General features: G+C 39.7%; 1 protein-coding gene across 1 annotated transcript in view; it reads right to left on the bottom strand.

The window, feature by feature from the left end:
- The window catches only part of GALNTL6 (polypeptide N-acetylgalactosaminyltransferase like 6), a 2,628,190-nt gene that overhangs the window by 1,664,330 nt on the left and 936,841 nt on the right, over positions 1-27,019 (bottom strand). The window contains exon 4 of the mRNA XM_075347205.1: positions 17,966-18,132. Within this exon, the coding sequence (XP_075203320.1) occupies positions 17,966-18,132 (167 nt within the window). The remainder of the gene's footprint in view (positions 1-17,965; positions 18,133-27,019) is intronic.

Consider the following 27,019-nt stretch of genomic DNA (forward strand, 5'->3'; position numbering starts at 1 on the left):
ACGTTCTTTTCTTCTCTTTATTCCTGCTATGTTCAGTGTGCCTATAGTGATCCCCTTTAGGGGATAGTGCCTTTCTGTCTTCCTATTATCATATGGAAACCACCAAAGCCGTATGGTGCTCAGTCTTTTTCAGCCTTATTGTGTGAGGGTGTTAGGCAGGTTTCTTGGATTGCATCTTAGTACAGGTAAGTACGCTGGATAAGTGTGCTCTGCATTGCATATAGGCAGGTCACTTGAATTGCGTCTTAGTACCGGTGAGTGTGCAGGTTAACTGTGCTATACATATACAGGTCGCTTGAATTGTGTCTTTAGTACCGCTGTGTACGCTGGTTAAGCACCCCATATAGGCAGGTTGCTTGAATTTACATTACTTTTATGTTACTGCTAGTGCAATCTGTGTGCAATTAACATAGAACCTAGTATATGCTGGTTAAGCGTGCTGTGCTCCACGTAAAGGCAGGTCGCTTGAATTTGCGCTACTATTATGTTACTGCTAGTGCAATCTGTGTACAAATAAGACAGAACCTAGTGCGCTCGTTAATACCCAGCTTTACGTTAATCTGCTGTTGTCCACCTTGCACTCTGGGCCCTTAGCAGCAATATTCCATCCATAGCACAGTGGACCACGGGTTGCACTTAAGATTGTACACTTTCCTTCCTAAGCTGTCAACCCCGTAACAGCAATGATGGAGAAACTCAGCACTTTTAGTCTCCATCATGTGCCAATTAATACTGTGAGAAGAGTAGTGGAACAGATATCTGATTATGTAGGAGTAAATAGCGCAGCTTAGGTATTTCACCAAGAAGATCTTGCCTTTGCAACTTAGCTCCAACATAATATACTTTTTCAAAAAACATCAGCAAAAGGTAAGGAAAAAATAAAAAATAAAATGGCTAGACCTTGGTTGCATTACATATTCACTTCAGCTGCCTAGTTAGCAATTATGATTTCATTTTTTTTACTGTAAAAAGTACTTATTAAAATATTTCTGAAAATATGGACAGAGGGAGGCATATCTAAAGAAGAATATAATGCAGTCTGCTAAACCTGCAGGGCACATATCAGATTATCTAAAGCTGATAATGAATTAAAGCTTGCAAGAGAGGTCAAAAGCAATAAAAAAAGCATTGTTGGGTATGTCAAAAGGAAAAGAAAAGTAAAGGATGCTATAGGATTTTTACAGAATGAAAATGACGAAGTGGTAAAAATGATTTAGGGAAGACCAAACTTTTAAATTCCTACTTTTCATCTGTTTTCTCTCAGAAAGTAAATGTAATATCAACTGATCTTCACTGTACTATTGAAGTAATAGAATAATCAGGATATCTATAAACAGAGATATAGTGAGGGAATACGTAGCTAACATAAATGAATTCAAGTTTCCAAGTGCAGATGAATTATACCCCAGTGTACTGAAGGAGATAGCAGAGAAAATATCTGAACCACTTTCCACAATCTTTGAAAATTCTTGGAGAACAGAAGAAGTTCCAGAAGATTGGAGAAGAGAAAATGTCTCCATCTTCAAAAAGAGGAAGAAAGTGGACCAAAAGGGAACTATAGACCTGTGAGCCTGACTTCTATACTAGGAAAGATCTTTGAACAAATTATCAAACAACATGTATGCAAGTACCTGGATGAGAATGAAGTGATTAATCAGAGCCAACATGGGTTTGTAACTAATAAGTCATGTCAGACTAACCTAATTTCCTTCTATGACAGAATAAATGACTGGCTAGATCAGAGAAATGCAGTAGATTTAGTATATTTTTACTTCACCATAACATTTGACAAAGTATCTCATACAATCCTTATTAAAAAAAAATGACCAAGTATAGATTGGACAAGGCTACTGTTAGGTGGATTCATAACTGACTTAGTGATCGTACCCAAAGATTAGTCATAAGTGCCTGCACATCTAGTTGGAAGAATATCTCAAGTGGGGTACCACAGAGCTCTATCATGGGACCAGAGTTGTTCAACATATTTGTCAATTATTTAGATGAAGGAGATGAGGGTAAACTGATTAAATTTGCTTAGAAAGCTAGGAGTGATAGCTAATACTAGAGAATTCAGATGGTTATAAACAAACTAGAACAGTGGGCGGTAACTAACGGAATGTTTTTTAATGAAAATTCCTACATCTGGGCAAGAAAAATGAAAAAAGAAAATAAAAAAGGATAACCAAAAGGGAAGGATTAAGGCTAGGCATGTGTGAAAAAGACATGGTTATACTAATAGGACACATACTGAACATGAGTCATCAGTGTGATGCAGCAGCAAAAAATGCAAACACAATTCTGGGATGTATTAACAGAAGCATGCAGTCTAGATCACGTGAAGTAATTACTGCCCTCTACTCCTCTTTCATCAGACTTCATCTAGAATACTGTGTCCTGTTCTGGGCACCAAATTTTAAAAAGATATCAACAAACTGTAGCAAGTTCAGAATGGTGACCAGTCTACAAACCATGTCATAAGAGAAATTGTTAAAGGGTTTGAAAATGTTTATTTCCCAAAAAAATAAGATTACAAGGAGACTTGGTAGCTGTCTACACATTTTTCAAGGGCTGTCACACTATAGAAGGATCAGCACTATTCTCATTTGCACAAGGAAAGACTAGAAGCAATAGGATGAAACTGATTAAGAGGAGGCACATTAGACATTCGAAAAAAACCTTTTGACAGTGAAGGTGTTCAATAAATGGAGCAGAGGTAGTGAGTTGCCCTTCAATGGAAATCTTCAAAAAAAGACTGGACAGACATCTGTGTGGGATGATATAGTGAATCCTGCTGTGAGCAGGGGCTTGGACCAGATGACCCTGGAGGTCCCTTCCAACTCTGACATTCTATGATTCAGGAATCCACCATCAACCATACTATTTAAGGGTATATTCATAATGTGTGCTTTCAGCATATGAATTCAGTTAGTTAACATAATGTAGCCATTATATCTTCATTATATTATTTCTCTGTAGGTAGATATAGTTTACAATAACGATTTAAGACAAGTTAAATTACTGATTAAAATAATTTTTGGTACCAAATAATCTTTCATTTTTATTTATTTTTTAGCAAGATTTTTAGATTCACAAACAGAACAGAACCTGTTTAATGCCTGGCAGTATTTTTTTTTACCATTAAATAGCGCTGCAAGAACATCAGACCAGTTTTTGTTTTATTTGGTATTTTCAAAATTTTATTTCATGTAAACATATTTTGAAGATGCAGAAAAAAAAATTGGTGTAAACAAAACTTCAGTCACAACTTCACCATCTATGTCTAAAGAAAAAAAAACTGGAAAATGTAATGCAACTTTAATTAACAGTCCTTAATTTTTTTTTAAAAAAAAAAAAGGAGTTCTTAATATAGAATATAGCACAAACTTGGATTTCATATGAATTTTAATATCAAAACTATTTCAGAATTATTTCTTTAATATGAAAGGTGAAATGAAAGTCAGAATGGAAATTCATTCTATTAGTACAGAAAACAAACAAGTTTTCTTTAAATCATCGAAGGATTTTCTTCAAATATGTGTTAAGGTTGGAAATCCACTCAAACAAATCTTTGGAAAAAAATAATACTTGTTTTGTTGAATATATTGCTAGGAATGGCACAGCATGAATATCAGTTCACAGACAGAAGTCAAACATCTAAGAATCGGATATATTCTTGTACTTTTGATTTAAATGTAACCTTAGATTTATCTACAATGTCACCATGCCATTCATGAAGAACACATTATATTGTACCAAGCCTGTACATAGGAGAAGGATACCCGAAAATAGTAGTCAAAAGCAAAATGTGGCCTTTAGAAGAGAAAAGAAGTAGGATTTTTGTTCCTCTTATCCTGAAAGAGGCTGCTTTCATAGTGCCAAATTGATAATTGCTGTATATGACACTAAAGCATCCAGGGCTTTCATTAAACATATTTATAATCCCCTACTCAACAAATTTATAACTTTATATATTAGCATTAGGGCTGAGTGAACCCAGACTATAAAAGTTGGGATCCACGCGGTTTCAAACATTCCCGAGTGCTGGACCCGGATCCGGGATTTCGGGTGTACTATCTGGATTCGGTACTGGGGAAATGAAAGGAAAAAAGAAAGAACTCAAGAATTAAGCAAGCTTTTCCTACTTACGGAGACTCTGTGTCATGGCGGCAAACTGCTTCCGGGGGGTTGCGCATTTACTTCCTGTACAGCGCAATAGGTTCATCGCGTACACACAGCTTTCCATGCTTTCCCTACCCACCTGCCGCCCTGTCATCTGTGATTGGTTGCAGTCAGATGCACCCCAAGGCTGTGACAGTGTCTGCCTGCAGTCATCGCTTATCATGGCTCAGTCATTGTCTGCACTCACAGCCGGCGGTCCTGTTCTATAGCCACTTGCTGTGAGATGTAGCAGAGCTGGAAGCGATGTGGGACCTCATGTGAATTACGCCCAACCTGGAGGGGAGTTTGGGGTAAATAAAATGGTGAAAGAGGGTGTGTTTTTGTATTTTATTCTAAATAAAGGATCCTCTCTCTGTGTTTGTACTTATTTACTTTCATTTACCGGTTCGTGATGCAGGTATCTCATAGACGCTTGTGCCATCACTAACCTAGGGTTTAGTAGCAGCTAAGTGATGTTATGAACCCCTGCTATTACCCCGATTGCCACTGCACTAGGGCAAAGGAAAAAGCCGGTAAAGCACCGGGATTGTAACTTCTAATGCGGCAATACCTGGTGGCTGCGGGCTAAGAATACCAGCCCCTAGCTGGATTTATCTTGGTTGGGTATGAAAATTGGGGGTGACCGCACGTCGATTTTTTTTTTTAATTATTTATTTAAATTAACAATAAGCCGCATGGGGTTTCTCTTAGGCCGGAGTCACACTTGCAAGGGACTCGTGCGAGTCTCACGTCGCATCACCCGCTACAGCCACACATTCTCCTAAAAAGAGCGGTTCGGCTGTTGTGTTTCTATGGAGCTAGAGCTTTATTGTCAGCTCTGGAAGGAAAAGTGTTACCCGGAAGGAGAGTGCCTCCATGACACAACCTCAGTGAGTACACCGCGCGTGCTCCTACCACCCTATGCCTTCCACCAACATTTTTAATCTCTAGATTCTGGTCCCCATAGACTTATAAGGGTATTGCATTCTGGAGCGGATCCAGGTTTTTTTAAATTTAGCAGGGACCCGCAGGTCCTGTTTTTTTTGTGAATTCGACCATCTCTAATTAGTATATAAATAGATATAAATCATCTATATATCAGTTTTTAATATATCATGTAATAGCACAGTCCCCTTTAATACACTATGTAGAGGTAAAAAAATAAACATATACTGTGCGCTATGCCATTTTTTTAACATAGGAGCCTAAGGACAGTGGGTGCCATTGTTTAACTGTTTAGTAATATGTGTTAGATATACACTCACAAGCAAACTGGTAACAATGTTTTGAACTTTTCCTTTTCAGGCTCCATATCTTATCATCTACAGTGGCTTCATATGTGAGGCTATCTTCATTTCATAGACAATCATTTGGGGTATCTGATACATAAACTTGATTTGCAACTGATTATCATATGATTAATTATGGAGATTATTGTCATAGCACTGCATTGTTACTGTTTTGCTGTTAAAAATCAAAATTTTTATTTGTCCAGCAGCGGCTTGAATGTGAAAATGCTGCTGGATTGTCGGACCGTCACCACTTTACCTTTGAAGCCACTGTCGGATTGTGGGTCACAGCCGTGTCTTGCACTCTGACAGTCTGACAGTCAGGTAACGAGAGGTCATACCATGGGAACCCACAAATTACCTCCTGTGAACTGAGTGATGTCGTTGCTCACAGCTGGGTAACCCCTTGGCTGTCAGTGGATGGTTTTTCCTCTCAACCAGGCTCCAGATGTAGCAGAGCTGAGGATCGTCGTGGTACTTTGTATGGATAACGTCGGATCTTCAAGAGTGTTCTTGGGGTAAACAAAGCAGTGAAAGAGGGTGTATTTATTTTTTTTTCAAATAAAGAATATTTTGATATTTGTGTATTTCTTGTCACTTACAAGGGGTCTCATAGATACACCCCATTATGGGCTTGATGGTAGCTGACCAATCACAGCTGTCAATAATCTCTTATATAACCCTGATTTCCACCACACCAGCACAATTTGGATGAGGCAGATAAAGAATCTAATGGATGTGAAAATTCTAGGCAGTTGTGGGCTGGTATTTTTAGGCTAAGGGGTCAATATCTATGGTGCCTCACATTCTGATACTACCAGCCCCCACCTATCTGCTTTACCATGGCTAGATGGAAAATGGGAAATCATGCCTTTTTTCCTCTTTATTTTGATATTTCGCCACAGTAAAGCTCACAGGTAGGATCTGAAGACTGCCACAGTAGTTTTAAACATGCTAGCTATCAAAGTTTGCAGCCTGTCATTTTTTTTTATTTTTTATTTCTTTTTACACTACTTTACAGCAAACTGACTGCCACACAAGGTAGGGGGTGTGTATAGCAGTCTGTAACCAATTACCGACACTTGCACAGAGGGTGGGAGAAGCAGTGAATATTCATGAACCTTAATTAGCGGGCTCAGAAGAGAGTTTGACTGCAGCATGATCCACCAGGAAAAAACTGAGAAGCACGGTAGGTATAACTATCCTGCAGTCCCCTAGCACTTAATATGGTCATTTTCCAGACAATTTACATCCCCGAACGTCTCGCCTCCATTGACTTGTATGGGGCACATTTTTCTGGGTTAAGTTCTGCGTCATGTTCGCTCACTGATCCTGTTTATTTTTCCCCATTTTGTTCAGCGAAAACGAATATCCATTGCTCCTCTCATCATTAGTAAAGGCTTCTTCACCTTTTTTTCATGGGACCATCCCATACTTGTACATCACGCATTGCTCAATTCTTGAAATGGACATCTGTCATACCACTGTTACAAAGCATGTGAGGCACCTCTACTGCTGTGTTTTTCATGCCATAACTGATAGACCTTTTGAAGAGCCATTATTTTTACTTTAATCATTTGCATGGACATAACTATCTGGAATTTTTATAGATGGATGGACTTCATTTTGTATTTTTCCAGCTGTCATGACAGTTACATGATGTATTTTGGCAATGTTCTTGGCCGAGATACTGCTCTTGATAAACTGGATGTTGCTGTTTCTCTTTTCTTGGGAAATCTTCATGACTGCTCCAAGATTTGAAATAGTGACTTTTTGCTTAGGAATCCTACCTAATAGCAAACTAGGCTATTAACCCCTTCACGACCGGCCGATTTTTCGCTTTCCGTTTTTTTTTTTCGCCATTCTTTTTCTGAGAGACGTAACTTTTTTATTTTTCAGTCAATATGGTCATGTGAGGGCTCATTTTTTGCGGAACGAGCTGTACTTTTAAATGAAACCATCAGTTTTACCATATTGTGTACTAGAAAATGGCAAAAAAATTCCAAATGCTGAAAAATTGCAAAAAAAGTGCGATAGCACTATGGTTTTTGAGATATTTTATTCACTGTGTTCACTATATGGTAAAACTGATGTGTGGATGTGATGCCTCAGATCAGTGCGAGTTCGTAGACACCAAACATGTATAGGTTTACTTTTATATAAGGGGTTAAAAAAAATCGGAAGTTTGTCCGAAAAAAGTGGCGCACGTTTTACGCCATATTCCGTGACCCGTAGCGTTCTCATTTTTCGGGATCTTAGGCTCAATGACGGCTTATTTTTTGCGTCTCGAGCTGACGTTTTTAACGGTACCATTTTTGCGCAGATGCTACGTTTTGATCGCCTCTTATTGCATTTTGCGCAAAAGTTGTGGTGACAAAAAAACGTCGTTTTGGCGTTTGGAATTTTTTTGCCGCTACGCCGTTTACTGATCAGATTAATTGATTTTATATTTTGATAGATCGGGCGTTTCTAAATGCGGCGATACCAAATGTGTGTATATTTTTATTTTTAACCCTTTAATTTTCAATGGGGCGAATGGGGGGTGATTTGAACTTTTAGGTTTTTTTGTTTTTTTTTAATTTTTTAAAACTTATTTTTTAACTTTTTTTTTTATTTTACTAGTCCCCCTAGGGGGCTATTGCGATCAGCATTCCGATCACTCTGCAGTATCTGCTGATCACAGCTGCAAGGCTGTAAACAGCAGATACGCTGTCTTTCTCTTTTGCTGTGCCCCGGGCACAGCGAAAGTGAAACCAAGTCAGGTGTAGTACAGGAGTCATCACATGACCCTGTGCTACCATGACAACTATCGGGAGTCACGTGATTGCGTCACGTGACTTCCGGTATCGGGCGGTAAGGAAAATATTACCGCAATCGCGCTTATAATGGCGCTGTCATGTATTGACAGCGCCATATAAGGGGTTAATCGGCACTAGCAGATAACGATTCTGCTCGTGCCTAGCAGGCACACATCTCAGCTGTGAAAATCAGCTGAGATGTGTGCCGATCGCGGCATGCTGCCGCCGGAGGACCGCGGGCAGTAAGATTATGTCATTTAGGACGTAATTTTACGGCCCGCGGTCGTTAAGGGGTTAAGGAGTATGAGAACTGGTTGTAATTTGTAGTCTACAGGAAGAAAAAGATTTTACCACCACCCGGAGAAAAACATTAATAATGCAGTAACATGACAAGAGTCTCCAAAATCAATCATATGTTAAATAGTGGCAAGTCAATTTTACGTATGAAATAGCCAAGTTGATTGTTCATAAAATGAAGGTAGGCTCACATTCGAAGTTGTAGCGGCTAGTGTGATATGGAGCCTGAAAGTCAAAAGTTCAAAACATTGCTACCATTTTGCTCATCATTGTATTCTTTTGACTTTTAACTAACTTTGAAGAAAACTTCAATCATAGAGACATAGCAGTCAAAAGAAGAGTATGGCTGTACAGACAAGATGAGCTTTTTTGTGTTTAATCTACAATATAAAAATAAGAAAAAACGTAATACTATACACAAAATTCTCAAAAATAATACTATATATACATGTATATATATATATATATATATATATATATATATATATATAAACTCACAGTACATTCAATGATTAGATGATACATTAAAGGCGAAAAGAAGCAGCACCCTAAGCTTCTGTATAGTAGATGACTCCCTAAGGGCTTTGAAAGATCAAAAAGGATATGTATAGTCTTTATGGTACAGAAGCAGTGGGGCATTTCAATTAACCCTTGGACCAGACAAGGAAAATGCTTCCTTCCAAACTAAAAGACAAATATATGATCTTATTACAATCTTGTCATTCTTCCACCCTGCTGTCCAATTAAATGAAATGCCTTCCGTAATAAAACATATCGAGGACAATCCTGACACACCATTTGAGAAAAAGTTAATAGGTTTATAAATTGTAAAGGAAAAATATAATTTCAGTAATGCTCTGATTCTGAATGAAGCCTCTGTGATACATTAGAAAATTCATTGGACACATTTTTCAATTTCTACATTCTGGAAATTCATATTTAAGGCTTAACAAATATCCTACACGGCTTTGTATTTTCTTTATTAACATCTATTGCAATCAAATGTGTTACAACACATGTGTGAATGGGAATATGTAAATATTTTAAAATGGAAACTAAATATCATTCAAATATGTTTGTGGAAAAGCTTTAGATATACTAGCTTGTATGGACTAGTGCAAAATATTCATGACAAAACAATCTAGAATCAGATTCATTATATAAATGTAAATCTTCAGCAGAAAACATAAAAAAAGAGGTTTCATTATTTAAGATTGACCTCAAATTATATTTTTAGCCATATATATAGAATAAGTTCTCAGAAAGTTAACCCGCCCACAGCACAGCTTTGTGTGTATATTGTATATCGAGCATTGAGTATTGTATTTTGTCTAGAGAGCTAATCATCAAAGGAGGATGAGTAGTCAGACAAGGGCTGATGAGCCCTGTAGTTTGGGCAATGATAATATCTAGGTGATAAAGCCTTCATTGTGTGGAAACAACAGCACACAGGTTTAGAAGTGACATATCCCTGTTTTTAGATTAAATAGCAAAAACTTACATACCGACAGGTGATATTAATAGACTGCAACTATAATACCCAAGCTGATTTTGTAATGATTACTGCCTACAGTGGATGGAATGGAAGTCATATAATAGTGCATTCCCAAAAATGGATATACCAATGATCATGGGGGCACAGGAGCGATCATTGCCTGCAGCTAGGCTTCAGCGATAACTGAGTTCCAGCTGTCAATGCCAGGGCCAGTTCCCACCCTACTACTTGCTGTTTGACCCCCTAAATACCATGATCAATAGCATTCGCAGCATTCAGGATGTTGGAAGAGGAAAAATACTCCCTTTCCCACCCAATTGTGACCTTTGTGACATGAGCATGGGGTCCCAATTGTTGCAATGGCAACCTGAGGTCAAATAACAATCTCTGTGTTAGCTGGCTATGGTGGCCTGTTACACCTTGCCTAGAGCATATTCTTACTGGCAATTTGTCAGTGTCACACTAATAGGTGTAATAAATTGCAATGCTTTTACAAGGCAATGCATTACACCAGGGATGAAACTAATAAAAGCTAATGTCTCTTAGGTGGACTAAGTAAAAAAGTAAAAAAAAGCTAAACACATTATAAAAATATTTTTTAAAAATCACCAAATAAATAAAAAAATAGAAACAGAAAACATGATATCCAGAAACACGCATATTTATGTAAAACCAAAAATAAACAAAAAAGTACTCATACTTGGTATCACCATGTCCAGAACAATATGATCTATAAATCTATGAAACTAGCTAAACCCTTCAGTGAACAGCATTAAAAAAACTTTGTGAAAAATGTGTCTTTTTCATCAAAGGACCAGAAAAAAGTCGAAAAAAACCCTAAATATAAAGATAACACAAAAATAAGTATTGTATCCCTGAGAAGGTCTTCTAGTCACACAAATAAACAGGCCACTATATAGCTCCATCTGAGAAACAGATTGTTTTTATTGTGTGAAGAGGCAAAACACAAAAAAAATATAAATGTCTTATTGCTGTAATTGTACTGACCAGAGGAATAAAGCTGTGTTATCTCTTTTAACAGTAGGGATCGACATAACTCCCCCCCCACAAAAAAAATATTAATTTCTGAATAGCTGTATTTTGTTTATCTGCCTCCCAAAATAAGATTAAAAAGCAATCCTGTATATGTTTTAAGGCTCTTTGGTTATACAATGATTTACTTGAGAGTTGCCTACATTATTCAGCTAATCAATCTGTTTTACATGATTGGCTTTATAATATTTTCCTACTCGTGAGATTTGTTCATTTCTATAGGATTATTATCTTTGATTCCATTCAGAAATATATTTGGTTAAGATATTAATTACATATTGAAATATTATCCTGGGAATTAAAAATTGTTTTGCATTGCCATGTATATGTCACTTCATAGATCTTTCTGTTAAGCCCCCTTCTCACGTCAGTGAAAAACACACATCATTTTTCACTGACGTGATAAAGGTGCGTATAAACCTCCATGTGCCATGATTTTCACACAACTGTGATCTCCGTGTGCTATCCGTGATAAAACACAGAGATCAGGAGATGTAGTCACCTGTCCATGCCACTGCTGCCCGTGGTGCTAAAGTCTCCCGCATTGCTTTGTCTAGCCGCTGCTGTCTCCCTGCTGCAGCTACTTATGGGTTGGCTATGCAGTGAATATGCATTAGCATATTTTGCCGACCTTGAAGCAGGAGACAGCAACGGCTGAAGACAGCATCGCTGGAGACGGGTGAGTTTAAAAAGCTTTTAATTTTCAATGTTCTTGTTTTTTTCTGGTACGTGTTTCATGGATCACTCCACTGTGTGGTTTATGGGACATCAATGCTGCTGGAGACAAATGGACATGTCTCCATGTGGAGCACACAGACATGCATGTGCGCCGCACGGAAACATGTCAGTGAGAAATCACTGATGTGTGCGTAGACCCAATGATTTTAATAGATCTGCTTATTTCTGCGATTCTGGTATGTATAAAAACTGTAACATAAAAACCGGAATCACTTAGGTGTTAAGGGGGCCTTAAAAGTACTTTACAACTACCACTCCCAGTCAAATTGATTGACAGGTTTTTATGAGACGATAAATTCATGAATGGATTTTATGACAGTTTCCAAAATAACAAGGATCAGAACTAAATCTCATAATGAATATAACAGCACATTGGATACAAAAAGCAACTATTAACATCATGATTGATTTCAAATATTCTGTAAATTAGTCATAAATCCATAGTCACCACTCTTTCTGAATTTAAACCATAAGTTATGAGCTAACGTTGACATTAAGAACCAAGTGAAGTTTTATTTTTTCCTTCACGTGCTCTGTCTATTGTAACATTTACATTTTTTGGCGATAAAACAATATAAGACTATTTTGTATATTTACAGGAATTATTTTCAGTCTGCTGATTGTCTTCTACGTTGTTCCAAACATTGGTTGTTCCAGCTGTGGAGTTATACACCATAACTATTGGCAATGCTTTGGTAGGCATATTTTTATATTGCAACCAACCTCTCATGCCTTGCTTGTTGGAGTTTATAATGATTACTAGCGTTTTTTGTTTAACTGAGCCTTGATGTTACAATAGATGCCTAATAAAACTGTAGTCTTACAACTGGGATTCTTTGCCTGTCATTTCATGCCTGGTTCTTGCTCATGACCATTTCCTAAGTAGACTCTCATCCTGTGGTCTATCTGTCCCACACAATCTGCCCTTTAGGTGATCACTCTTGGCTCTCTTACTGAGTAACAGCTTCTCCATTAGCCATGTACTGCCACTACGCAATTACTTTTCTAGAAACTGTGAACAGGAATTCCAACCAGGAAAGTCCTTATCTTCTTGGTGAAGTTGCAGGGAAATACATATCTGCAATTTTAAGGATTGTAACTTTCTTCTGCTTCCTGCTTGCCAGGGGACTATGCACTCCTGAAGTTAGGTCACCAACAAGGGCTCACTGTTGGTCTGAATTTTATGCTTTCTGATTCTAATGTTAGAGGTCACTTTGCCTCTGCAGCATGGAAGTAGTGCTCGGAAACTAAACCTTGCAGGTTTCAGATATCAGCTTCAGAGCTGTACTTCCAAGCTGAAAAGTAAACAGCCTGCAAGCCCATGCTTCTTGCCTTGGATATGAGACACTCTACTGCTCATTGTCAAGGGTATTGGCCCCTGCAAACTGTAGAATTAGCAAAATTAGAGTCCCAGTATGGAAACACATTACAGTGCTTACTCCTTTAGAGCATTTTTTGAAAAGAAAAGACTGGAGTCGCACAAAATAAAAAAAAAATACAACATTGTATTAATAAAGTTAAAAGCGTTTTGTGAAAAATCAGTAAATTACCTCAGATGAAAAAAGTGTGGTGGACCCATAAATGTAACAAATCATTGCACTCCAATTTAGCCAAAATTAAAACCATTGTAGCTGAGAGAATTTACTTCTTTGATGAGTAACAGCTGTATGGTATACATTACCTCTATGGCACATAAAATGCACAGCCATTTGTTACACCACAACTAAAGTTCAGAAATGATTAAATAATCCAATTGAAATACTACCACAATATTACCTTGTATTGCACATTAAATAATCCTAGAAGCATTTAATGGGAGCGGCACAAACAGGATTTTCCAGACAGCCCGAGAAATCTATGGGTTTAAAGAAACAGAAAAAATGGAGCAACTTTCTTTGTTATGCACCAAAATAAGCATTGATTGGAAAAATATCAGGTGCCACAAATGTAACCCGTGGAAATCCAAACCCCGGAATATCCGTGTCAGAGCAAACGCAAAAGCACCTTCAGGCCACACACAACCCCAACATCAACCTGGGAGACTGCCTAGAAACAGGTAAAAGGGGAGAGCACTGATTGGATAGTACCACCCAGCCTGCAGGGAGAAACCCAGTGAGGGGAAGGGGCCAGTAATCAGTTGGAAAAGGCGGGAGGAAGTAGTGTGCAGTCAGTCAGAACGAGGTGAAGAAGAAAGCAGTCTATGTCAGGAGAGTCTGTTAGAAAGTCTGAGGAGAGGAGAAGTAGTCGGAAGGAGTAGAAAGGGAAAAGATAGAAAAAGACCTGCAGGGAGAACGGAGTGCTGTGAAAAGGAGAGAGGAACGTGAGGTGAGGAACCGGGAACTCCAGGACCTGTGAGCCCCCTGTGGAAGTACGACACTTTAGGAATTGCAGCATGTCCGTGGAAGGACGGAACCAAGCTCACAGTCCTCAGCACAAGGCGGGGTGCAGATCCCTAGGACAGTGAGACCCTTTATGAACATTGTGAATTCTGCCAAGTGAAGGAATCTCCAGGGTTCTTCACCACCACAAGAGTCTGAAGCATCAGCAGCAAAGAGGGGACCAGGGACTGAACCCCTTAAATAGTCCAGGTTGCCTGCAATAGGACCAAGAGAATCAGAGGGGTTCCAAGTAGCTCTAGGCCACGGGACACCATCAGCAATAACTGTGCACGGAGGACAGCGATCCCAGGTCACAGCTGGCATGGAGAACAAGGGGAGCGGATACACCTGGGACCAGCTCCCGCAGGTTCAGGTGCCACCACAGAAAAGTAAACAAGGCAAGTTAAACTACAATACTGGTGTGGGCTGTTTCCTTGATGATGTGCACTCACATAGACTGTTTTCCCAATACAACCCCCATCATCCACTGCTGGGGCCTATCCCTGCTTGAGGAGGGCTCTAACCATCCAGGCTGCATCACTCCATCAGCCCCAGCAGCGGCGACCCCAAATAACCTGGCCGCACACCGAACGTGGCGTAGTCGATAAAAACTATTTTTATTTTATTTTATTTAAAACCCCTTTATTTTCTCCAAAAGACACAGCCAGGGTCACGGAACCGGACCCCACCATGGCTGATGTCCCCGGACTAGTCCGGTCCGGTTCTGAGTCCCCAGGCCCTGGGGCGGGCGTGTCACAAACAAATGTGACAGTCCAACATAGCTATATTCCTAAAATTGCATAGGCACAGAGATCAGCATTAACATGCATGTTCAGCATTCTGTGACAACTACATTCCACCAATGACATGACATCTGCATTTTATTACTGTAGCTAAGCCCAATTCAAGCTACATTTTTATTCTAAACTAAAAAAATTCCTAAAAGGCTCTATAAAAAAAACAAAAAACAACAACATATTGAGGCCTGTACTATTGTTAACTATAGTCTTAAAATGTTGCACAACTTTCTCAGGTCAGAAATTCAATCTTGTTGATTAAAAACTTTTTTTTTTTTAAATCACAGTGTTCCTTTTTGCTATTGTTTGATGCTTAAATAATTGTATCATCAAATTTTATCTTTATACATTGTCTCAAAAATCTAGAATAGAGTTGGTCACATTTTTCACATACAAGAAATATACTTCTCAACAATGGAATTGCAAGTCCAAGAGGAAATAGGTTTGATATTATGCAAATCACAAGATCAATACACATGTTAATGATATGTAAATAATTAAAGAAGGAAAGAAAATTTTTCAAAACATCTCATTATTCAGTATGACACTTAGGCGGGCTTTGCACGTTGCGACATCACAAGCCGATGCTGCAATGTCGCACGCGATAGTACCCGCCCCCGTCACAGCAGCGATATCTTGTGATTCATGGCGTAGCGAACATTATCACTACACCAGTTTCACATGCACTCACCTGTCCTGCGACGTCGCTCTTGCCGACGTCCTGCCTCCTTCCTAAGGGGGCGGGTCCTACAGTGTCAGAGCGACGTCACATGGCAGGCGGCCAATCAAAGCGGAGGGGCGGAGATGAGCAGGATGTAAACATCCCGCCCACCTTCTTCCTTCCAAATAGCCGCCGGCGGCAGGTAAGCTGATGTTCCTCGCTCCTGCGGCTTCATACACAGCGATGTGTGCAGCCGCAGGAACGAGGAACAACTTCGTACCTGTCGCGGCATCGTAATTTTGAACAAGTTGGAGCCTACACCGATGATACGATAACGACGCTTTTGCGCTCGTTAATCGTATCATCTAGGATTTACACACTACGATGTCGAAAGTGACGCCGGATGTACGTCACTTTCGATTTGACCCCACCGACATCGCACGTGCGGTGTTGCAACGTGCAAAGCCGCCCTTACACACCTTGGCATGCTGTCTATGAAGTTAATAATGGTTTTCTGCAGAATGTTCTGCCACACTCAATACATTTGTGTTTGTAAACTATGAAGATATGCTGCTGATAGGTCCTTTTGTAGCTGGCAGCTCCTTTTTGTCTTGTTTCCTCATGAAAACCTCTTCATGGTGTTGCCTACATGGTCTCCAGACCAATCTCTGACTATTATGGCATCAAAAACAAAAGGAGAACTCATTGCTGAAGATTATAGACCTCCATTTCAGCCACCATGATAGCCTTTTCAAAGTGGTGGCTTAAGGGCAGTGAAGAGGCTTTCTCGAGGCAATGTTATATTGGTCTTAATCCTAGGGATTATGGTTGCAGAGGCATAATATACGATAACCAGACCTCTCCAATATTCATTCTAGGTACACCAACTGCTCAGTGTTACATAATTTGATCATAAAAGTAGTGGTATGGCCATTTTTCCTAAGTGTCCCACAAGCCTTTTTTCATATAAAGCAACACCAAGTTGCATATTGCTTTTGACACCATTAGCAGCTATAGAAAACATATAATCATGTCCTGCAGCATCACTGAACTTTTCTTGGACCATACATATTTTTTACATCATCGGTTAGCAAAAGCTAAGTGAGCTGTCAGCAATGGATCTTGATTTACTGTTTATGTCCAAGTGCATTCAGTGTGGCAGAATATTCCTCATACAGCCATTAATAACTTAAGTGACAATATGTATAAGTGCATGTATTGCATGTACTTCTGCGTGTGGTGCTCACCACCAATGCTAAATAAATACAGATATTTTGAAAAATATTGGCCCAAATTCATCAAAACTGCCTTGAACAATGCCAGTATTTATGAGGGGCATGCTGGAGTCAGACACACATTATTCATTCAGAGATCCATGCCTGATACAAAAAAAATGTGAGTGTCACACTGTACTAGTGGGGGCACTGAGAAACATTGGAGAAGCTGTTTCTAGATGCAGTTAGCAGATTATGCACTAGACGGCACAAAAACAATAGAATAGTCAGCAAGCCGAGTCAGTACCAGGATGTCAAGTCAAAAACAGGGGAGAAGCAATTTGTGGTCAGGTGCTAGCTAGAGGTCGGGAACCAGGAAGTAACGCCAATGTCAGACGGGAAAAGAGGAGCTGAAGTCAGGTACAACAAAGCAAGGTCAAAGGCCAGCAGATCAGAGCTACAAACAGGGACGGGAGAGTCGTGGGACGGGACCGGGAAGTCAGGAGGAGCTAGGCAAACACACAGTATGGGAGAGCTCAGGTCAGGACAGTAGCTGGGAGGTAGGACAGATCAATCACAGGAGCCAGACTCACATTCTGCAGAGCAGGAACTATTATTGGCGGTGTTCCAGTAACAGCAGCACAAAGGTATAGCGATCTGACCACCAAGATGAGGCAGATTGGAATTAGCCCCTCCCGAGACCTGTAACCCAGGAGAGAGATACATGCAATAGCTCAGCGGTGCCTGAGCATCGCACAGATCATGACAGTGAGCCTCTTACTCCAGTCAGGGCCTGGAGCTCTATTTCTGGTGTAAAGTATGACACAGGTTTATTAATTAGACGAGCTTTGACATCACTCTCATTGCTCTAGCCCTGCACCACCTATTTTGGCTTAGCTGGACACAAAATTGATGTGAGAATGCCAACAGTTGCAACATTTATTCCATTTTACATCATTTCTTATTTCAATGTTGAGAAATGTCTAAAGATCACACCTATTTTCTTGTACATATTTGTTTAAATTAATTAGATACCATTATTTTTATGCAAAGTTAATCTTAATCCGTTGAATAAAATGTAACTTGCCTCTGTCACTGAAGTCATCCACCAAAATGATTTCTTCTATGAGACTCTCTGGTGTCCTGTTGATCACGCTGTGTAGGGTTCTGAGTAGTGACGTCCATCCCTCATTGTGAAATGGAATAATAATACTGGTGTTTGGCAGCTTTTCCAAATAAAGTTTGTGCTTGCAGCTGAAAGGAAAGCATAATGTGTGTGTTGTCATTTATATTCATAAACAGAGATTGGAGACAATATAAATAGCCCTATTTTGCTGATTGAGTATATGAGATGACTCGTTTCATCAAAGACTAGATTAATTCTGCTAGTACGAATGGTAAACATGACTTTTTTCTTAATGGCATAAAACAATATGTGATAATGTAGAAGCAGCACAGGGAAGAAAGTTTCAGTAACAACTAATAAGTTTGCTTTAGGGTTCCCTCACACTGATGTATAAAACGGATAAGTGCAATATGAGAAAAAATTTCACTGCACTGGGACCAATGTTAGTCAATGAGGCAGAGCAGATATGCGGGTTTTTCCGCTCAAATCGGACTGAAGAAAACTTCGCAGCATGCTGCAATTGCACTCGTCTATTGAACACTACTCATCAAACTGTACAAGAAAAAAATAGACTTGTGGCATCCGTATGATGTCAGTTTATTACACATTGCCAATCTGTAGCATAGAACATTGGTGGAATATTAGCTGCTGAGAAAAATAATGCATTGTAGACAGATGGCAGTTCTGGGTGCATATTGTTAATCCCTGCCTTAACATCCCTGTATACACTAGCATAGATAAAGAGATCTTTAGAAAAGGTATTTCTAAAGATCATTTAGTGTATGCTAATGAGCATGGGTACTAGTCTCCTGGGCGTTAGTTCCCTTGGATAGTCAGCCCCTTAGCATGTTAGTTCGCTCCTATGGTCGTGCTAACATGCTACTGAATATGCAGCATCAAAGGATGATCTCACTCACCTCTCCGCTGCCATCATGTCTGATTCCTGGACTTCAGCTCTGTGCACATGGTTCTGGACTTTGGGTTATGCGCACTACATGAGTTTAATGCCATGAAGGCATACACCCGGCTTCATGGTGCGCATGACCAAAACTCCGTAGTCATGTGCACAAAGCCAAAATCCAGTGTCAGGCGGTGATGGCAGCGGAGAGGTGAGTGAGATCATCGTCTGATGCTGATCATTCATTAGAATGTTAATACATCCACAGGGTCATGTTATATGCTATTGTGTCGGACTAGCAAAGGAAGCAATGCCCAGGGGACTAGTCCTGTCGCTGATTAGCATACAATATAAGATCTTTAGAGATACTTTTCGAAAGATCCTTTTATCTATGCTAGTGTATACAGGGACGGATAGGCAGTGATTAGCAATATGCACCTAGAACTGCTTGTGGTTCTGGGTGCATATTGGACCTGACAGGTTTCCTTTAAGTCTTATCTAATTTATGTTTCCACTCACAGCATTTTTTTTTTACTCAGGCCAAAACAGCTGAGAAAAAAAAACTGCCTCATTGCATAACATGAGTAGAGATGAGCGAACCTCAGGCTCGAGGCTTGGGGTTCGAGCTCAGAAAATGACGTGAAAATCACCATGGTGAGTATTGCGCTGTGCTTGTGTCTGAGTGCTGTGCAGCATTGTGCGTGCTGCGGGAAGTGTGTTATCAACTCACATATGACTTGCATTCTGCGTTCTAAGATGTAATATTCAGGGACAAATAATAAAAAAGCCCCGCCCACACACTTACGGAAATGTTTTGCTTTCAGCCCACAGCAAAACACTTCTGGAGGTGGGCGATGCTTTTTTTTAATTTCTCTGTGAACACTACATCTTGGACTGCAGAATATAAGTAAAATGTGAGCCAATCACACACTTCCCACAGCATACACAATGCTGCGCATCACTGAGACACCAGCACAGCACGATACTCACCAGGGTGATTTTCACGTCATTTTCAAAGCCGGAGCCTCGAGCCTGAGGTTCGTTCATCTCTAAATATGGGTCTGATTGAAATCCCTCTTTTCTCGCTTTGCACTCTTCTGAGTTATATGCCAGTGTGAGCAAAACCTTTGAAACAGCTAGCGCTCTTACTATACCATAAAATGTTGAACCCAAAGAATACCAGTAGTCTATTGTTATATTTTTGACTTCTCTCTCTATTTCATTGGGATTTGGATAATGTTATTTTAGCTTTATATGGCTTTTCGGTAACTTAAATAGACGTCAGTAGAGCAGGTGCACAGCCACATTTACATTAGTCATTAGTGCAAGTGATTTCAATAATATACTATTCCCTATTTTCATCACATACACACACAGCCAATTATTTCCTTAGTAAATTTTTGGCGATTTTGAGGAAATTCATACAAAAAAAGAAAAGAATATACAAACACCCTGCAGATATTCTCTTTGGTAGGTTTCAATTTTAAGACCTTTATAAATTATCTTAATAATTTTGTTAGAAAGAGTATTTGTACCTTCAATAAACCCAATTGTTTTTCAAAAGCATTCATTTCTATTAATTTTTAGTACTAAAATATTAATATCCAATCCCTAAGGTGGGCTATTAATGTTTGTTTGGTAGTGGTCGCACCCATAGTATTCAAATTAAAGTGCAAAATTAAGGGGCTGCTATAAGGCAAAGTGTCATCTGTTTTTTATTCCCCAAAAATTCCTTTTGGCCGAGAACAAAATGTAAATACAGGACAGAATAAAATATAAAAAAGAAGGTATTATATACAAGTATTTGTACAGTATATGCTCTTGCTTTTACAATAGATGTCTATTACTAATTCATTCCCTTATTTGCTTTTGTTGTAGCTATTTTTTATTCTGCTTCATCCCCAACAAACAGATCAATAGATATACAGAGATGTTTTTAACGCTTTGCTGACACTGATATTCTTGCACCACACAACTACTTAAAAGGCTATTTCTGCAGATTTTTTTTATCAATGCATATGAAGCAGTGTGGAAATATGACATCCTCTCTAATCATTGGTCCAGAAAATGGAGAGCATACATTTAGAGATGTTTTGTATGTATTACATGATCTAAGCGACTGTGTCAGAAATCTTTGGAAGGAAGGTATTATGATGTTCAATGAGCTTGAGTGGATGGATCATCAGATAGGTTGAAAACATTCCCATTTTAGCAGATGGTGGCAGAGCTTTTAGTGAATATTATCTAATACTTATGTTCTACAGTCAAAGGTATATTGTGAGACTTTTCTTTGCATACAACAAACAGTACGCTTATAAAGTATTCACTCAAAATTGACTGTAAAGAACAAAGACGTCTAGAAGACTCCTGTTGAATGGTACTTGTAGTTAAAGGGAACCTGTCATGTCTGATAACTCTATTATCCTGCAGATATAAAGTTAATCTGAACATTAAAAATGTTTTAAAGGTGCTCAGATGCTGTACTGAAAGGTAATGAACTTTATTTTTACCAGCAGCCAGCAGCTTTCAGTCATGCAAGCATGTGCTAAGCAACCACAGCAGTGAGCTTGTCCCAACAATTATTAACAGCCGACTCAGCAGTGCATCACTGTAGAGACAGCTTTCAATCGGTGCCGGGGTGTGCTTACAGCCACCACTCTCAGTACTGCAATTGTAAATTCTCAGGACATGCCTGCATGACTGAAAGCCAGCTGCTTCCAGTAGAATAAAGTGTATTTTGTCCCAGGTGCGGCACCTTGAGCACTGCGACTGCACACCTTTTTAATGCTAGTGACCTGCAGATTAACCTCATATCTTTAGTTTAATAGCATTATACAATAAGGCCGGTTATCTTAACTTTAAAAAGAGCATGATGTGCAATATTTTTTTTTGCCATAATTTTGCATTCTAATTGGGGTTGCCAACCATCTGTAAATTAATGGAGAGTCCCCTAAAAACCCAGTGCTTTTTCCTGTTGTCTCTAGTGCCTAGCAGAATAAAAGCCCAATCTGTGATTTTTTTTCACTTTTCTTCCGCTTGTTCTGCGTATAAACTAAAAAGGCTGCTATGTGCAGTATAAACAGAAGCTTATCAGAAAAAGAATGATGACAGCGCAAGGAGAAAAGATCAGCCAATCACAGCTGAGCGTGCTGGGACTCCATTTTAATTTTCTGCCTTCAACGTCAAAGCCTCGTGTGGCTGGTGACCTTAATCTACATGTACCTGTTTTCTGATTCTTGTTTCTGGGTCATGCACAGCACGATACTATATATGCAGTTCCACACTATATCCTGCATTGCAGTATGTCTGTATATACTATTTTAATATAGTGTGGATCTGTGTATACATTATAGTGATACACATACCTTATATGAAGCCAGCAGCCTGTATCCTCTATATTATATATACACAACCAGCAGGCTAGGCTGTATCCTCTATAATATATATCCAGCCAACAGCCTGTTTCTTTCAGACTAGATATATGTAGCCTGTATCTTCTATATTATAAATATGCAGCCAGCAGCCTGTAACCACTATATAATATATATGCAACCTGTATCCTCTATATCATATATATGCAGAAAGCAGCTTGTATCCGTCATATTATATATACACAGCCAGCAGTTTTGGTATCCTCAATATTAAATAAATTAAGCCAGCAGCCTGCATTCTCTATATTATATATACAGTATTCAGCCAGGAGCCTGTGCCCTGTATATTATATACATGAAGCCAGCAGCCTGTATCCTTTATATTACATATATACAGCCAGCAGCCAGTATCCTCTGTATCAGTGTTCCCTAACTCCAGTCCTTAACCTTTTCCTATCCTGAGTCCCCCCGGGGTGGACATTTCAAAAATTCCGTTACGCTCCTTTATCCTTTGTCGGGCCACTGCCTTGTTTATCATTCACATGTGATTAAATTGATTTCCTGTTGATTTATTTTACAAAATTCATTCATATTGCAAAATTCTGTTTTGATGATTTTTCTCAATTATAATAGGATTTCAAAAGGCAGAACAGGAAATTTTATTGGATAGGAAGAGGTTAAAAGCCGCAAATATTCCATATTTTCAGATTTTCCTTAGTATTGCAAAGGTAATAATTTAATCACCAGCCCAGGAGATATTTCCATCGTCTGTGCAATACTAAGGAAAATGTGAAAATATGCACTGTTTGTCTAGGCTTGGGGCACAGGTCTGCAGTCACTCTTTATAATTGGAGACTTGGGAGTCCTCACAAGGTGCGCACTGTCAGGATTCTCCAGTACCAGTGCCAGAAGCAGATGGGTTTGTGGCTGAAATTATGTGATTTGCATATATGCAGTAACATGCCAACTAGATATGCTTAACCGATTTCAATACAAGTGAACTGAGCGACACTAGACATGTCTAGTCGTAATATGGTCAAAAGTATGCAAATCGCATACTTGGAGTCACATAACCACATACAGTGACTGCAGACTTGCATGCGAAGCCTGGACAACCACTGTATGGCTGCTCACAAAAGTACAAGCAACATGTGACATTTCGCTGTCATGTTGAGAAATGGATCCTGGGACACTATGAAGAAATAGCAGCACCACTGCTGCCATCATTGATTCATTCTGTTCTGCATTTGAAAATATTTGACTCCTTAGGCTTGATATGCAACATTCAGACTCCACAAAAACCATTACAAGATCTTCACATGACATTGGGCAATGAGACAGACATCTGGCTACAGTAATCTACTGATCTTATGCTACCAATCTCAAAGGCAATCATGGTGCAGAGCAAAATGGCAATGGAGGCTAGAATAGAAGTCTTTCCTCTTCATTGATGAGTTCAAATTTCTTTCTTGAACTTAATGATAGCTGTAGATTGGAATGGAGACTAAATGAGTAATACATGAAGAGGCCTTCATGTGGAAATGGCACAATGGTCCTACTCGTAGAATTATGGTTTCGGTTTGCAAAATGTATGGTAGCTGGACCCCTCTAGCCTTCATTACAGGTGCTCTAACCGCTCTGCATTACATTTGATTTGATTTGGCTGTAGAACCCATGATGTGGCCAATTCTCCAAAGACCTTGAGACATTATTCAATATTACAATGCTAGACCACATGTTACTGGAGCTACTGTGACCAGGCTGTGATGCCTAAATGTGCTTCTCTGCTTGCAGTATCTCCAGACTTTTCTCCAAATAAGCACATTAGGGACATCATTGGCTGTGATTACACAGGAGTTGCCGGCAGTGGATCTGTTTTTTTTGCCCAAGTGCATTCAGCAGCAAAACCTACCACAAATGGGCATGCTGAACCTCATTGATAGCAACCAGGGCTTGACGTGCTGGGGATTTCTGCATGTAGCTTATACGCCATACCTTTCAAATTTAAATGTTTAGAAAATGCTGTTCCATATTTTCATCATTTGCAAAACAGTAACATGTCCATCCTGTGATTTACATAACTGTAAAAGTTTTCAATTTTGGTGTTGGTATTTTAATTTTGTGGAGTGCAGTAAAGTGTAGAGCTGTGTATATTGTGCACAATGGGGATTTCACACCCTAAATTACATATTTGGGTAAAGCTTCACACTGTATAAAATATGCACAGATATACGCTATATAGTATAGTATATAATAATACCCTGTTTTCCCAAAAATAAGCCCTACACCGAAAATGAGCCCTAGCAGGAATTTTTGGCCTTTTTGGAGTATGGCTTAAATATAAGCCCAACCCCGAAAATAAGCCCTAGATGCGGTTCAATAATGAAGTATCCATGCAGCTATAAAAGTAAAAGAATACTGCAGAACACTTCAATAAAGAAAGCAGACACCCCAAAAAAAGAGATGACAGACTCCGCAATCATACTTACCAGACCCTGAACGGAAGGCTATGGAACATGAGGACCTGCGGTGGAACACATTGAGACTCTGCTGTGGAATGCACACACACAATCACAAGCAAAGACACACACACACGATGATACTGTACCTCTTTGGGGATCTGTGACACAATGGAATGCGAAAAAGAAAAGTCCACAGCACCTTGGTTAAAAAACGTAAGTGCCTGTGAAACAGCACAATCAGCACCTCAGGAGCGCATGTCCAAGATCAAGGGATCACTTGAAATAACATACCAATAATAAGGATGACAGCGCTCCTCCGGGTGAAAAAACATACAATTTCTTTATTCCATCAGTTGTGTAACAGCAATGTTTCGAACTGTTGATGTTGCTTGACAAAGACCAACAGGTCGAAACGTTGCTGTTACACAACTGATGGAATAAAGAAATTGTATGTTTTTTCATCCGGAGAAGACCTCTGGAGATATGCAAGTAGGACCTGTAGAGGAACGCATCGATGCATCCCACCGCAGGGCCTCCATACGTTCCACTGTCGGTCGGAAGCAGTACGCTACTATTGAATGTTTCTGTGTGTGTGTGTATGTATGTGTGTATGATGTGTGTGAATGCTAGCTGGAAGAAGGGGAGGACCACTGTTGAGTACACAAGGACCTGCTGGGAGTGCGCGCTAAGGATTGCAGGAAGACCTGGGAGCGACACACATATCCTGGATCTTGTAAGTATGATTTTCCTGAAGGCATCTCTGCCTTTTATGGAGAGTAAACATACCCCCAACCTGTTTTTCTCCAGAAATCAGCCCTATCCCAAAAATAAGCACTAGCTCATTTTTCAAGTAAAGAAAAAATATATGACAGTTTCTTATTTTTGGGGAAACACGGTACTATATTATATGAAACTATGTATACAGAATATAAATTGTGGGCCTTATTACAGTATATAGTGTAGAGCTGTGTTCACTGGGTGTATTAATACACTGCATGGTACCACTTCTCCTGTCCTGTATGTGTATCAGTACCTGTATTATTTTGTAAATACAGTCCCTGACAGAAGTTCTGTCGCTTATCCATGTTATGTAAATAAAAGCTTTTAACCTGACTTTAAATTCATCCATTGGTTTCATAAATTACTCTTTTGAAAGCTGAAACCCTCCCAAATTTGGTTTAGGTTATGAAAATAAAGTTGCTGCAAAGCTGAAATATTGATCATTTAATTTAATTTCCCCATTAGAAAATGTGCTCCACTATTGCTAATGCGATCCAGTGTACATCTTGTCTCATGTATGCAGTCCTTGAAAAGCCGTTCGAGGGTGCATACTGTTGTTCGGGATGTGCGCAAGTTGCACATTTGGAAGCCCAGATACTGGATCTAAATGAGCAGCTGGCAACTCTGAGATGCATTAGCAATATGGAAAGGAGTGTGCTGCTCACTGAGCAGCAGCTTGCTGGGTCAGATGTGGGGAGGATCGTAGTAGGGAGCGGCAGGATGGTGAGGTAGGTAGCTGGGTGAAAGTTAGAAAAGGGGGTAAAGGGAAAAGTGCTAGGAAGGCTAGTCCTGAACTGACACACCCCAATAGGTTTGCAAACTTGGCAGATGAGGGGGATGTCATTACAGGGGTAGCATTGCTGCAGCAAGGCATGACCTCTGAACGCCAGAGGAGTGTCTGCTCCAGTAAGGGGGGGAATAGGAGTGCAGGGCAGGCAAGACAGGTACTGGTAGTGGGGGACTCAATTATTAGGGGGACAGATAGGGCAATCTGTCACAAAGACAGGGATCGCCGAACAGTGTGTTGTCTTCCTGGTGCTCGAGTTCGGCACATCGCTGATCGGGTTGACAAATTACTGGGAGGGGCTAGGGAGGACCCAGCGGTCATTGTACACATTGGCACAAAAAACAAAGTTAGAGGTAGGTGGAAGGTCCTTAAAGATGATTTCAGGGAATTAGGTTGTAAGCTTAAAGCATGGACCTCAAAGGTGGTATTTTCGGAAATACTACCTGTGCCACGAGCCACACCAGAGAGGCAAAGAGAGATCAGGGAGGTTAACAGGTGGCTCAGGAATTGGTGTAGGAAAGAGGGTTTTGGGTTACTGGAGAATTGGACCGACTTTTCAGTTGACTACAGATTCTATGCTAGGGATGGGCTGCATCTTAATGGGGAAGGTGCAGCTCTGCTGGGGCAGAAAATGGCTAGAAGGTTGGAGAAGTGTTTAAACTAGGAATGGGGGGCGAGGGTATTCACTTTATAGAAGGGGAATGTAGTGCAGATAGT

Source organism: Anomaloglossus baeobatrachus, chromosome 1 (assembly GCF_048569485.1).
Source record: "Anomaloglossus baeobatrachus isolate aAnoBae1 chromosome 1, aAnoBae1.hap1, whole genome shotgun sequence".
Taxonomy (NCBI): domain Eukaryota; kingdom Metazoa; phylum Chordata; class Amphibia; order Anura; family Aromobatidae; genus Anomaloglossus; species Anomaloglossus baeobatrachus.